Raw genomic sequence first — 15341 nt, forward strand, 5'->3', positions numbered from 1 at the left:
AAAAGCCAGTTTTTCCCCATAAACGTAATACCAAGACTTTGTTTTGCTTGACGATTTTATTCAAGTTCTAATACAATTATATGGAGATTGTGCCAAATAAATTATGTTCTGATCCTCTATACAGTATAATGATACATTTTCCATGAACGTATATATTTTTGAACTTTGGTTCTGGCACCAACGTTATATTTTTAAATGTTCTACATGAACGATAATACTACATCATTTCATTCTATCCTGTCAAGGTAGAATTTTTAGTTTTGCTATAATGAATTGCTACAATTTGAAGTAATACTTATTATATGATATCAGACAGCCATGCATTATTGCTTCAGCAACAACAATACATTGAACTCAACAGACTTGGACATTACTAGCATTATAAAAGACAGTTCCTTAGAAAATAAACGATTTCGTACAATAACAATTTTATTGTATTCAACTCGTTTTTATTTCAACACAAAGCCCAATGCTGCATAAATTCGTGTCATCATTTGATATGCAATTTTTGCTCACTATAGTATAATCCACGTGCGAATGTGTTGGTGTGGATATTCTCAGCAGTTGAAAGGTTAATGCTAGTGTGAGTATGTCGAAATAACCCAGTGAATTTTGTCGAGCCGCATCGTGCCAATTATTGAAGACATATATGGTATAAAAAAACACTGCAATGCCAAGAGAACAGTTGAGAAAGACATAAAATCGTTCATGAAACTCTATATCACGTAATGGAACTGTCTTCTACTTGGTTCATTAGTTCATAGCTTACGAAATTCTATATGCATTTTTCGCAGTGTATGATTATGAGTCAAAAATGTTTTACCTCAGTGTAAAATTGAACCCACAACAAACTTTGACTTCGGCTCGCACACATTCTAATTTTGTATATGAATAGATCTGCGCACTCTGCATCGGTGTGAGTAACAGAGACGTCAAATTGCTCAATAAAATAACACCGTGTTCACCATGCATTTCTCACACCATCGCAAAACGGAACATCAGCGCGTAAGTAATAAAAAAATGCGGAAAAGTTTATATACTCTTATCCAAATTTCGGTTGTTTTGGCTAAAGTTTTATAATTTTGAGTTGAATTTTCAGATTCTTTGTGAAATTCTGCTACAAACACTACTTTTCAGTTCTAAAACCATCTCCGTGGAACGCAACAGTAACCGTTTATACATTTAAAAAACCAATTACGGCTCGACAAAGCAAAATTTCAAAATTTTAAAAATACTTAGTTGTGATAAAGTTAATTGGGAAAATTTTAGTGTTTTGAATTTTTCGAAAGTCATGGAATCAACTATGAAGCGAACATAATTGATTCGAATTCAATATTTATCAGCAAAGCAATTTAACTGGGTTGCTGTAATGTTTTGTAACTGCTCGTTTGATTCTTCTTTCGAAGGGGTAGGAATGGAACACTTGACGACAAACGTCAATTCACGCAAGGCTCCCATGTCAAAGTGAGCAAAAAGAAAAAGATGCGAAAAACTGCTGTCGAAGAATTGCTACAAGAAAAGAAAACGAGTGAAAATTGCAGCTCCGCGTTTTTATTGCGTTAGTAATCTGCTGGAAAACAACGTAAAGGTGATCAGTTTTCGCGTAACTGTAGGTATTTGTTGCACTGTGGCACGCGTTTATTGGTTTCAAGGAAACAAAAGGTTGGAAAGGTTACAAACGGCAGAGTAGGAATTCAGAAAATTGTTGCTGAATAGTGCAAAATGGAAGCTCTCATACCGGTGGTGAACAAGCTACAGGATGTGTTCAACACGGTTGGCTCGGATGCCATTCAGCTGCCACAGATTGTTGTTCTTGGTAGTCAGGTAATACAAAGAACTCACATCATAACATGCTGGTTTATTTCGGGAACTTTGTTATTTTTGTATTGGGAGCAAAATTATGTAACGACAAATTTGCAAACTAGGATGAATTTCATGTTTTCATCGATGTTTTTCCTTTGTTGCTGTCAAAAATTGTGAGATTGATTCACGGTTCGATTGCGTCATGTGAAACCTAAACTGACGCTAATGTTTGTGTCATCTCGACCGATTCGGTAAAAATAATAATTGTTTAATTTCGATAAGTAGGTCAGTGGTACGGGAAAGTAAGCAAAATGGTAAAATGTGGCTTTGTTGTTCTCTTTTTGTTTGCAGAGCTCGGGCAAAAGCTCCGTCATCGAAAGTCTTGTGGGAAGAACGTTTCTGCCTCGAGGAACCGGAATAGTGACCCGTCGACCGCTGATTCTGCAATTGGTTTATACGCCACTTGATGACCGAGAGCACCGTTCGCCGGACACGGGTACAGTGAACGTTGAAGAGTGGGGTCGCTTCTTGCATATAAAGAACAAAATCTTCACTGATTTTGATGATATCCGAGGTGAGATTGAAAGTGAGACGGATCGTATGGCAGGTGACAACAAGGGAATATGTCCGGAACCGATCAATTTGAAAATTTATTCGACAAAAGTGGTAAACTTGACGTTAGTCGATTTGCCGGGAATAACAAAGGTTCCTGTCGGGGATCAACCTGAAGATATAGAAGCACAGATCAAAGACTTACTGGTTCAGTATATTGAAAATCCAAACTCCATTATTCTGGCCGTTACGGCAGCCAACACAGATATGGCGACTAGCGAGTCGCTCAAGATGGCAAAGGAAGTAGATCCGGATGGTCGAAGAACGTTGGCAGTGTTGACGAAACTTGATTTGATGGATGCTGGCACGGATGCAATCGATATTCTTTGCGGCAGGGTTATTCCGGTAAAATTAGGAATCATCGGAGTGGTTAACCGATCTCAGCAGGCAATTAATGACAAAAAAGCTATTGAAGAACAGCTTCGGGATGAGGCAGCGTATCTACAGAGAAAGTATCCTACACTGGCTACCCGCAATGGAACACCTTATCTAGCGAAAACGTTGAACCGACTGCTGATGCACCACATTCGGGACTGTCTGCCAGATTTGAAAACCCGCGTGAACGTTATGGCATCGCAATTCCAATCGCTGTTGAATTCCTACGGTGAAGATGTGACCGATAAGAGCCAGTGTTTGCTGCAAATAATTACTAAATTCGCTTCCGCGTACTGTTCCACGATTGAGGGAACTTCACGGAACATCGAAACAACCGAGCTTTGCGGTGGTGCTCGGATTTGTTATATTTTCCATGAAACGTTCGGAAAGACACTGGACTCGATACACCCCTTGACTGGTTTGACCAAGATGGATATTCTGACGGCCATCCGTAATGCGACCGGTCCACGGCCAGCTCTTTTTGTACCGGAAGTCAGTTTCGAGCTGCTGGTGAAGCGCCAAATCAGACGACTGGAAGAACCGTCGCTTCGCTGTGTAGAACTAATTCACGAGGAAATGCAGCGTATTATTCAGCACTGCGGAACTGAGGTCCAACAAGAGATGCTTCGATTTCCCAAGTTACATGAAAAGATTGTCGACGTCGTAACACAGCTGCTTCGACGACGTTTGCCTACAACCAATTCGATGGTTGAGCATCTCGTTCAGATAGAGCTGGCTTACATTAACACAAAACATCCCGATTTTCACAAGGATGCCGCATTGGTACCCAGTCTGCTGAAGGCTGATATGCAGGATCAGTGGGCACATTTACATCAAACTGGAAATCCACCGAGCCGTCGAACCCGGCCCGCCCCGCAAGCAGTCGCCCCGGTTCAGCAGGCTATGGAACCGATCGATTCGAATCATGTCAGCGAAATGACATCCAGCTGGTTGTCCAACATTTTACCGCCACCAGTTGGGCATACTCCTCCGGGAATTCCTGGTGGGTTACATTCTTCGGAAAGTGCCGAATCCTCTTCGACAAACACGCCAACCCACGGAGTGTTGAGTCCTACAAAACCAGTCAATCTGCTACCGGATGTTCCAATTAATCATTCGTCTCGTAAACTAACCGATAAGGAACAGAAGGATTGCGATGTTATTGGTAAGTAGCGGAACCGCGGCAGGGCTGTCGTCGATTGTCAATCGAGTTTTTTTGCCATTGCAGAACGTCTCATCAAATCCTACTTCTACATTGTGCGCAAGTCTATCCAGGACTCTGTACCAAAAGCCATTATGCATTTCCTTGTCAATTTTGTCAAGGACAATCTGCAGTCGGAGCTGGTGACGCATTTGTACAAATCAGATTCAGCCAATGAGTTACTGAACGAATCGGATCACATCTCGATCCGTCGTAAGGAGGCCAGTGATATGCTAAAGGTAAGTAACAAATCAAGAGTCTGGCTTTAATTTCTATATTTTGTTTTATTTTTGTTTTCAACTACAGGCTCTGACACGCGCCAATCATATTATAAGCGAGATTCGCGAAACGCACATGTGGTAAACCAGAAAGTCCAGCCCATGAAGAACCAGACAGACTGTATCTTGTGGAAAAGTATAAACACACATGCGATCACGCATTGTTATTCTTATTCATATAGACGTTAATTTGATGTGATTAGACTTACAGATTTGCTCCCCCGTTCAGTTGTTTCCTCGTTGGATTGAGCTGTGTTTTTGCAACCTGTTACATTTACGGAATGCATTCTTATATTAGGTTTTTGTAGTGAACCACGAACTAGGAAAACTGTGGTCGGCGAATTATACTTTAAACGTAACTAAGTTACTATTGAATTACTGTTCACATTTGCACTATGAGATTTGAACTAGCTGTCTATTACTAATGTTTTCATTTACCATCGCTTTTGTTTGGATCACATTTTCATCGTTCTTTTGCGTGGAGAAGTCTTCGTTTCAAATACCTAACTTCGAACGGGCTACGGAATGAAGCGATTGAGCTGTTTGGAAGGATACATCAAAATTAATCCATCTAGTCCTCTTATTCAACGATATTAATTTTAAAGCTTCATACCTAGTTCTGCTCAAGCGCATACTTTCGAAAACATCCCATTAGTATTGCCAAAGAAATGCTGTAATTCGAAAGTCCGCTCTTAGTTTCTTCTTTCAATTTCACTAAATCTATCCTAAATTTTGATCAACATTTCAGTCTACAAGATTTCATAACTGTTGATTACAGAATCATCGGGTGAACGATATTCAACTCTAATTGCTAAACTCATTGATCAGGAATAAACGATTATCACACATGTTACGTTAACTAGTTGAAGAAATGCGCATAAAATGTCCCATAATACATAGGGAAAAATCTAGCATTGAAGGTATATACGGTATAAGAACTACGAGCACTTTTCCAATTGCAGTTAAGATTGGATAGAAAAAACAACCTTGCACTTCGTAACATTTACTTCATAACCAAACCAGATATTGCAGCTCCGCTAATCATTTTTCGAGTGTATGAATAATAAAAAAAAATATAAACTAGCACTAGCAAAGGCATTTGTTAAAACACAACGTGAAGTCTATAGTTTAAATGAAAAGCAAAATAAACAATACCGCGATAGACGACCTACGGAACTCCGTGAAATAAAATGTAAAAGACTCTATTAAATTGGGGTTTTATGCAAATACATCCGAACTGTCCCGTTCGAGTATTTTCTCAAATTGCATCGAAGTCGTTGAAATCCATTTAACTCTTTGCTTGATTCTATGTGGAGACACTGAAAATGGTTGGGAACTAAATGATTTGACCGTAATTGGGAATTATAACACTATCATTTATGGTCCTTAGGACTGTCGATTTGTATATGTATTCTCTCCGTCGTGTTCATACCACAGACTAACAGACATGCAGTATGAGCAAATTCTTATAAAAATAAATTTTTGTGATGCACTAGTTCCACCTATCGGTACACCCCTTGTGTTTTTGGTCGGTAAACGACTGGACAATGCGCAATTCAGGCCCCAGTGTGGTTCTTAGATAAACTCGTGTGATAAGAAGAGCGAGGATAGACACGAGTGGCACTATTTTCAGAAAGTCCGTCCAGCTACTTGGTTTCGCTGATGATATTGATATTATAGCACGCAACTTTGAGAAGATGGAAGATACGTACATCGGACTAAAAGCTGAGGCCAAGCGGATCGGACTAGACATCAATGTGTCAAAGACAAAGTACATGAAAGGCAGGGGCTCGAGAGAAGATAACGTCAGCCACCCATTACGAGTTCTGATTGGTGGTGATGAAATCGAAATGGTCGACGAGTTCGTGTACTTGGGCTCACTGGTGACTGCCGATAATGACACCAGCAGAGAAATTCAGAGACGCATATTGTCAGGAAATCGGGCTTACTTTGGACTGCGCAGGACGCTTCGATCGGGCAAAATTCGCCGTCCTACGAAGTTAACTATCTACAAAACGCTGATTAGACCGGTTATCCTATACGGGCACTAGTCCTGGACAATGCTAGCGGAGGATCAACGCGCACTAGGTGCTTTTGAACGGAAGGTGTTGCGAACTGCACCAGTTACTGGGAGGACCAACCCTCGTCCAAACGGCCAAGGTCGGGCGGTTACGGTGGGCCGGGCATGTTGTTAGAATGTCGAAGAACAACCCGATTAAAATGATTCTCGATAATGATCCGACCGGTATAAGAAGAAGAGGCGCGCAGCGGGCAAGATGGATCGATCAAATTGAGAACGACCTGCGGACCCTTTGCAGCTACCGAGGCTGGCGGCGAACAACCATGAACCGAGTTGAATGGAGACGCCTCCTGTATACAGCAGAGACCCGCGTGGTCTACGACTAAAAGAGTAAGAGAGTAAGAGTAAGTACACCAAGTCCCTGCTATGCCGCCATGTTTTTGTGACCATCATCTTTTCCGCAAAGACGAAAACAACGAAGAAGTATATAAGTTCGTTGTTGCTAAATATATGTGATATTTAGCTGTAAAAGTTGATTATTTTATGTTTGATTATAAATGTGACATCGTTATGAAACGTGCGGTGCTAAATTGTAATACTGACTTTCACAATCGATGAAGTGTTGTATTTTACTTCATTTTGTTTACTTTGCTCTCACTGACTTGCTAGCTTTGAAGGCCCCGAAGGACTGAGATATTGGTTACGATAGCACTAGCTGGAGCGCCTTATTGTTGCCACCGGGCTGAAGTACACCCGTTGTGTTATGTAAAAGGTTTTTTACTAGTAGGTTCCCCCTTCGTTTGTAAAGACCCATCAGCTGCTTGCAGAGATGCCTGATTCCATCATAATATTTGAAAATGAATCGTCACAATAAATTATTAGATTACGTTGATAATATATTTAATTTTTGTAGCGATGTTGGAAGTTACCCATTTCAACGTTGTTCATCTATTTTTGATTGTGTTGATAATTTTCACCCGAAATTAAGTGGCGGCAGACCAGAAGCAAGTAAATATTGTAACAAAACTGGTTCGATTTTGTATGGCGTTGGAGGATGAGAAGTATGCACAATTCTGTTTTTGGCAATATGTATTAAATCTGTATCCTGCATGAAATTCGCATGGACGTATACAAATCAATACATTACAGGTAATTCTGTATGAATGGCAACTCTGTTGGCAAATGAAAATAATAAACACAGTCTAGGCGCCATCATGACCCTTCCATTGGTTGGTGGCGGATATGAGGCTACGATCCTCGAGCCAAAAACAAGAAAACACAACAACAACAACAAACATACAATCGATTAGCGTTACAATTTAATAAAGATATGCGTTACAGCTTTGATCTTCATAATTGAATTAAATGAATATGGGCCGACTTGAATAAGATGTTGATTGCATTACCAGGGTGGCAAGTGACCGGGAAAATCGGGAAAAAGTCGGGAATCTGGTTTTACCGGGAAAAAGTCGGGAATGTTAGTGCAAATCCGGGAAAAAATTTTCTAGTCCTAATCTTAGTAACGATTTTCAGCGTCATGATTTTCCTGATACAACAAATGAAAAGATGAAGGCCATTTTGTATTTGAACTAGAAGTTCAGTACAAGTTTTGAAACTTCTTATTGTCCCTCACAGGTTCAATGGTGCACTATCCATTGAAAATGGAACCAACACCTCAGCAATTTTAAATCAATAAGAGCTTTCTTAGTTGTCATCAATAACAGCATAATCAATGCTCATAATGAAAAATCAGAATAATTTGGATACTTCTGCTGGATTTCTATTAAATCTCGACAAATATTTGAAAAGATTCCAAGTGCAAAGTACAGTTTCTCTTTGTTTATTTTCTCTTTAAATTGTAATGTTTAACAGCAGATCGAAAGTTGATAGTTTTAGTCGTTATTCTATACAAAGTTTAAGATAGAAGGATTGCCTATAGGACCGTAATAATCGAAAGAAAGAGTAAAAAAAGAGGAACTGTCATTTGCACTTAGGACCTTTTCTAGTGTTTTTCTTCAAATTTCAGAATAAGTATGCATAATGGTAAAAGTAGCATCAGGTAACATGTTTGATAAATTTTTTAAGAATTCTTAGGGGCCGTGTTTTTAGTTGCCAGCCAATGATTTCCCTAAATTCACCGAAATTTATCTCGGTAATGTCTAATTGTGACAATACTTGTTTAATAATCTTGGTATTGATTTCAATAGGATTCGCAAAATCGACAAAACTGTCGACTTTTATTTTATCCACCGTTTGCAAGGAATATTTGATTTCCTTCTTCGACAGCTGAAATTAGTTTTTCAGAGTTCGTAAGAGCTTGTTCAGTGTCGATGATAGGAGAGTCAAATTTAGATCATCTCAGTAACTAGAGGCATATATTGATGTTGTTTTTCCAAAGTGACAAGCGTACATTTTATGAATTCTTGAAGGATTTTGTTCTCTCGCCAGAGCCCAACTCTGAAAGAATATCGTATATGTTGTTAGCAATGGCCTCTCGTCCTCATGTGCACCTCGCGCACTGCACAACTGGCCAAATAGGCTCTGTGAGAACTTGTATGCACACATTCAGGAGAGGCTTCAGTGGGTAAGCTTATGGCAGTTGAAAACAAATTGCTGTCTCAGTTGCAACATCGAATCGGTTCTGATATCATACCATATAAGCAGTGCACAACCCGTAAATTTTGTCACGAAACCCCACTGGTTGTTAGAAGTAATCGGGTTTGAGGGAGGAGTGTTGTGCTTTAGTTCATTCATTTTTAATTTTTAACCTTATACTATACCAGGCTAAAAAGTATTGGAATATACTAGCGATGGTCAGTCCGCGTGCGGGCCAAAAGAACTAGTTTTCCTCGAAGATTGAGTGTACTGGAGTTCTGTATTGAAGAACGATAGCTCTCTATTCTTCTCAACAGAATAGTCTTCCGAAACGTTTGCTGGTTTGAGGAATCTGGTAGAAGTTCGCGAACTTTGAAAATGTATACAAAAGAGAATGATTATTGGTAGAACACATGCAAAAAGACTTTAGTATTATTGATTCTGTCTACTACAAAATATAATTTATAGCTCACATATTATTTTCGAAGAAACATACAAAGTTTCAGAAAAACGAAAGAACGGCTCAATAGATATAATTCTTTCGGTACAACTATCAAGTTTTCAACAGTTCTTTGAAATTAACGGTTTTGCCCATTTCTAGAATACACTCCTAACTTGCATAAGTTTTAAGAAGGACTGATTTTCCAGATAGCCTTTGAAAGACTGATTCAGTGGTAGTCTTGAAAAAGATTGAATAGTTCGAAAAATAATTATTTTATTTTAATTGTAAGACTTTAAATTTAATTTTTCATCATTAGGCTTTCAAATAACTGATGATATTTCTGGAAAAAGCAAGAAGTTTAAATAAATTGTGTTGATTTTTCAAGAAAATTGCAATAATTTTGATGCTTCATTCCTTCGTGAAATGCAAGACTGATCACTTTCATCACCGTTGGCCAGATATGTTTCTTGTTTTAATCCTATTGTTACATCGAAGTTACTGGCGAAGTAAAAGACAAAATAAAGGTGGAATACATTAGGCTGGATGGTACTTTTAGTTCAGAAGATAAACCTTTGGACAAACTGTGGATGAGAGTTTTAATCGTAGTTCCAAGGAAATACCCGAAAAATACTTATTTCTCAACTCTCGATGTTTTTTTGGACATGTAAAAAAACCGGGAATTTTTAGTCTCGCGCACCGGGAAATTGAAATCGCTATTTCACTTGCCACCCTGCATTACGCTCCAACATCCGGGGTTGAAGAGGCCGTTAGGCCTTAACTGAGCTCTTTTTTATGTTTCATTTTCATCCTACCGGCCCTTATTAACAGTGTAAAGTGGAATATAAGAGTAATGAATGTATCCCAATTGGGTTTCACACGATGACATTAAATGAACGGTAAATCGAGTCCATCTTTGACGTTTATCAGTGGTTTGTGTACCATGGAATACTGTGGAATGAGATAGAATATTGTAGAATAGAATAAAATAATAATGAATTAACCAATGAGCAAACCACTGATAGCTGTCAAACAATGTTCATCCAGTTTGTATTGTGAGGATGTATCGTTTGGGACCTGATGGGTGAGATGATGTGTGAGTGAAATGTAAGAGTAAGTGCATGCAAGAACGGTAATAAAGGCCACCGTTCCAGCCTAGGACTAACGATCGACCAATAAAAGAGATAGAAATTTGATTGTGGAATACATGTAGGTATACACCTGATGTTCAAAATTGCCTGAGCGGATGGTAACACCACAGACTAACAGACATGACAGTATGAGTAAATTCTTATAAAAATAATTTTTCGTGATGCACTAGTTCCACCTATATTGTACTACGCGAACTATTTACTATCTGTACACCCCTTGTGTTATGTACAAGTTTTTTTACTAGTTGGTTTCCCCTCGACCTTCGATACGAGAACTTGAAGGTTTGCTTAAGGAGCAAATGCATCTTGACATTGAACGTGTGCATTTACTTCAATGCAATAAGACAAATAATGTTGTTTACATCCAGTTTTTGTTAAAGAGTTTGATGCAAATCAATTCGCAAAAGACAATAACAATGTGCACTATGTGGAGCTAGAAAACAAAGTACAACATTCCAGTATATATGGAAGATAGTGCTATAGAAGTGCGTGTGCATGATCTTCCCTCAAGCGTCATCGGTCCTTATATTCGCAAAACTATGTCCCAATACGGAGAGATTCTCTCTATCGAAAAAGAAAAGAGGAAGAACTTTTTCCCCGGTATTCTAAATGGCGTACGTTTGTTACGCATGCGTTTGAAGAGGTCTATACCTTCTTATGTTACTTTCGGTCAGGATACAAGAATCCCGTGCAAATCACTTGTTACCTATGACAATCAGATGGCCACATGTCAACATTGCCAAAAAGCTGTTCACTACGGTAAGCCATGTGATAAACCGGACAAGGACACAACTACACCAAAGGACAACGGTGCTTCCTTCACACCAACCCCAAGCAACCCCGGTACACCTGTGACAGCCACTTAACAACAATGAAACATCCCCTTCAATAAAACCATCAGTATCCCCTATAGAACAAAGTACACCAGCTGCAGTTAACAACTTACCCTCCAACGAACCAGCAACTGCAACCAATGTACAACAAGGCGCATCTACAGCAACTAGCAACGAACTCAAGACGGAAATCAACAACAATACCACCGATGCGGCAATGGATGACGAGACGAGCCACGAACAAAGTGCCCCTCAATCCTCGCTGGAGGGAAATGGAAGCTCCTCTCCCCCTAGAAAAAGGGTGCGAGATCCAACACAAAGAAAACAAATTTTATTCAAAAAATCGGCCCAATCGGCCACGTAAAGCTTGTACGAAAATAGGCCTGAATAAAATATCTTTTAAACAGACCGGTTAAAATGATTAAAGAATCTAATTTGAGTGTTCTGTGGGTTAGTATGTGTCCCATATGGTCCATAAAAAAAACATTGGATCAGTAACCGTGAACCAAAGAATTTAGTAATAATGCAACTTTGCTTATCCTTTGTTAATCAGCGTCGATAAAATAATATCAAAAGTTATCTTGCGGATAGAGCATTCTAAGTTTCTCTGCTGTATCCTAGGTCCCATTTTGTACAACATTTTTACATCAGACATCCCACACCTTCCGTGTGTACCGTTATCCTGGGCCGCCAAGAAGGAGGGAGGAATCCCTCCAGGAACGAACTTTTTCAGGGGGTTCGAATATTCGTTGACTTGAAAATTTTTGATTCTTTATAAAACAATAAAAAAATTTTGATTCTTTATAAAACAATTTATAAAGCTCATCTCCTAATTCGGTGATATTCCCATGCTCAAATATTTTTGTTAAATTGTTACTCTTATAGTCATACTGGAAAATATTAACCGATAACCACCAAGCACTCATTAATGGCTTTTATTGCAATCAATAGAATCTGTATTTTTATCTAAACAATATGTATATGTATTTATAATAAAATAAGAATACTAAAGTTGTTGCGGAAGATATCCGTAAGCTGACCTACGAGAAAAAATGCATTGCTCCATGCGTGATTAACTGCTGGCACCTAAGCACGGGCACTATCTGACAGCACCCGAACGATGCTGCCAACACCACCTTTGGCAAAAACCTTCTCATGCCATGTCAGCAAATGGCCGCTGGATCCCTCGGAAGGAATCTCGAATCCTCGATAAATGTACTTCATGAGGACATCCCACAGTTCGGGATCATCCAGGGACTCGATTGCTGCATCAATCTGCGACGATTTTATTGATAGCAGCACTTTCAATGTCAGATTCAGTGCATTGTCCTGCGAAACAAAACGCTAGAACCTCGTTAGGGAAAAAGTAAATAAGCCTACGTACCTTGACCTGTTGGTTTTTGCACAGAAGCGGAGCGTTTTGCAAAACAGTTTTCAGGGCATCGATATTTCTTCCTGTGCTAAAATAATACTTGTTAAGGAACCTTACTGGAAATTGCTGAACGATGAATCATAATTCATCAATGTCAAAAAAAGCATTGCAATAAGTTCAGAGAAAAAATTATAACGATTTTTTAGAAAAGGATATTGATTAAGTAGTGAAGTGATCTCATTCTCGTCAGGAACGATCATTCCACTGGAAGCTTGGTCTGCTTCATCCTCTCGGAAGTTGTCCTCGTTGTATTGATCAACGTCGATTTTACGAAATGCTGAGCTAGACGTGTTTTTGGCCATTTTGCTTACAGATCAAAATAAATAAACATATGATCCAAATAACGTTTGTTACAACCAAATGAATTGAATATATTACTCACGAAAAAGTATTCACACACCCAATTGAAATCACAGCAGAGCTGATAAACAAATGGAATGATATCACTGATCTGTCAGAATGAAATGAGAAACGACGAAAAGCAAGGAAAAAATATACACACACAGTTCAACAGCTGCCACCAAGGGATAGGAATGCGAGAAGTGAGAACCGTTTCGAATTATAAAATAGATATTATTTCAGGTATTTTTACGGTAACGGCTAGGTACATAACAATCGCTCAATAACCCTTTTTGTAAAGGAATTTCAAGCAAAGGGAAATCTTTCGAGTATTAATTTTGTATCCAATGAAAAACACATTGTGACCCTTAACGGTTATATTACTGCCAGAATCTTGCCAGACACGTCGTTCTCGTCTTGATTTCTATACTTTCTCATTGAATTGTATCCAAAATCTTTATAAACGTTAGTTTATATTTAGCAAATTACTACTATATTTACGATAATAAAATCAGAAATAGGAGAATATTTTATGACACTAGTCATATATATACTTATTGCAAAAGGAAGGTCTTCTTCCTCAGTTAGTAAGTCTCCGTTTTATCAATGCAATAGTAGATTATTAAACAAAATATGTTGCCGAACTTTGATTTGTTTAACGTTTCATTTTCACTCATCAGTGTGTTTGCAGATTATGTAAAGAAGTAAATGCTTTATGCATATCACTTATTTTGCACTTAGGTGCAAATACTGGAAATATATATATATATATATATATATATATATATATATATATATATATATATATATATATATATATATATATATATATATATATATATATATATATATATATATATATATATATATATATATATATATATATATATATATATATATATATATATATATATATATTTATATATATATATATATATATATATATATATATATATATAGATATATATATATATATATATATATATATATATATATATATATATATATATATATATATATATATATATATATATATATATATATATATATATATATAGTAGGGGACTTCTTGCCCACATCCCAGTAATGTTGTGACAGAAGCAAGGTTTAAAAAGTATAGTAAAGAAGTATAGTTTTTAGCTCGGTTCATTTTTGGCAACATAATTGTTCGAATAATACGTAAGGTTTAAAAATAAGGCAATATTTTGGAATTCAAAACAATTTTATATTTATATTGATTTAAGCTGCTTACCGTAATAATTGCTGGAAGAACCTAACTTTTTTCTCCCATATGAGCATTTTTTCACAAGTGATGGCGGAACGAGGTGCATTTTTTTTTTTAATAAAAACTACTGGTAAATTCATCTTGTTAGCCGATCTTGTTAGCTGGTGGATATATAAACCTACTTTGGGACTACTAGTATCCGGTTTCCGCTTCAGGAAGCACCGATAATATTGAAGAAAAACTCCAAAAACGAAAATCACTTCGAATTCTCAGCAACGGTTAAACCCTAAGACCTATTTTTCACAATTCATTATTCAAATTAAAGCCATCATCGTCTGAAAAGTCACATTCAGTAATAGCCGTTCAACCGAGAAGGTTGTGTATAGAAGCGTACAGTTTAATAACGCTGGTTAGTTTACACGCGTTAAATACGACAACGGTTGAACTACAGGTAGAGACCTTTTGGCAGCAGCCGTTAAAACGTAAAATCGTGCTGCATAAGAGAGCCCTAGTGCTGGGCCAAGCTGGTGAAGGAAACAACAAAGGGCGTTTCCCAAGCTCTACCCAGGCCACAATATACAGCCACAAGTGCTGAGCAGGAGAGTGCAAAGGCACATTGAAGAAGAAGAGTGCAAAGGCACACAGAAGCAGGAGAGTGCAAAAGCACACCGGTGCGAAGGCACTTCGGTGCAGAAGCATATCGGTGCGGAGCACAAGGAAGAAGGAGACAAGACAATTCGGTCTTTCCACTGCCATACAACACGCAGGTATACACCGGTGACCTGCGCTGGTTGCAGCTAGCGAAGACAAAAGTAAATCGGAAATCGAGTGGTGCTGGATGTCAGGTAGCAGTAGCATCACAGCCAACAAGAACATCTAGAGCAACGAGGATCTACACGGCAGTGCAACGGAGATAGACAACAATTTCAAGGTAGAAGTTTTTTCTTTTCCTTTTGATTGAGTACTGTGTAGTGTTGGTTTCATTTTTTATTTTAAAGTTTGATTAAAAATTTTAATGTGATGGATGAATCCATGGAC

The 15341-nt window shown here is 38.1% G+C and overlaps 2 protein-coding genes across 5 annotated transcripts; one reads left to right on the forward strand and one right to left on the reverse strand.

Moving 5' to 3' along the window:
- Positions 1-1480: 1480 nt before the first annotated feature.
- Positions 1481-5479, forward strand: LOC131427380 (dynamin-1-like protein). 3 transcript variants are annotated; one of them, XR_009229259.1, is made up of 5 exons: positions 1481-1824; positions 2155-3955; positions 4019-4230; positions 4298-4405; positions 4473-5479. XR_009229259.1 is itself a non-coding variant. In XM_058590516.1 (4 exons), the coding sequence occupies exons 1-4, from the start codon at positions 1723-1725 to the stop codon at positions 4352-4354; spliced, it is 2172 nt and encodes a 723-aa protein (XP_058446499.1). In that variant the 5' UTR covers positions 1481-1722; the 3' UTR covers positions 4355-5479. The 3 variants fall into 3 exon arrangements, 1 of the variants encoding a protein (XP_058446499.1); XR_009229260.1 differs by having other exon boundaries at positions 5048-5479; XM_058590516.1 differs by having other exon boundaries at positions 4298-5479.
- Positions 5480-12226: 6747 nt separating this feature from the next.
- On the reverse strand, positions 12227-13198 carry LOC131432371 (actin-related protein 2/3 complex subunit 5-C). 2 transcript variants are annotated; one of them, XM_058598603.1, is made up of 4 exons: positions 13122-13198; positions 12895-13045; positions 12692-12763; positions 12227-12636 (listed from the first exon to the last, which is right to left on the reverse strand). In XM_058598603.1, the coding sequence occupies exons 2-4, from the start codon at positions 13039-13041 to the stop codon at positions 12394-12396; spliced, it is 462 nt and encodes a 153-aa protein (XP_058454586.1). In that variant the 5' UTR covers positions 13042-13045; positions 13122-13198; the 3' UTR covers positions 12227-12393. The 2 variants fall into 2 exon arrangements, with proteins under 2 accessions (XP_058454586.1, XP_058454587.1); XM_058598604.1 differs by having other exon boundaries at positions 13118-13193.
- Between the last annotated feature and the right edge of the window lie 2143 nt (positions 13199-15341).

Source organism: Malaya genurostris, chromosome 2 (assembly GCF_030247185.1).
Source record: "Malaya genurostris strain Urasoe2022 chromosome 2, Malgen_1.1, whole genome shotgun sequence".
NCBI classification, from domain to species: Eukaryota; Metazoa; Arthropoda; class Insecta; order Diptera; family Culicidae; genus Malaya; species Malaya genurostris.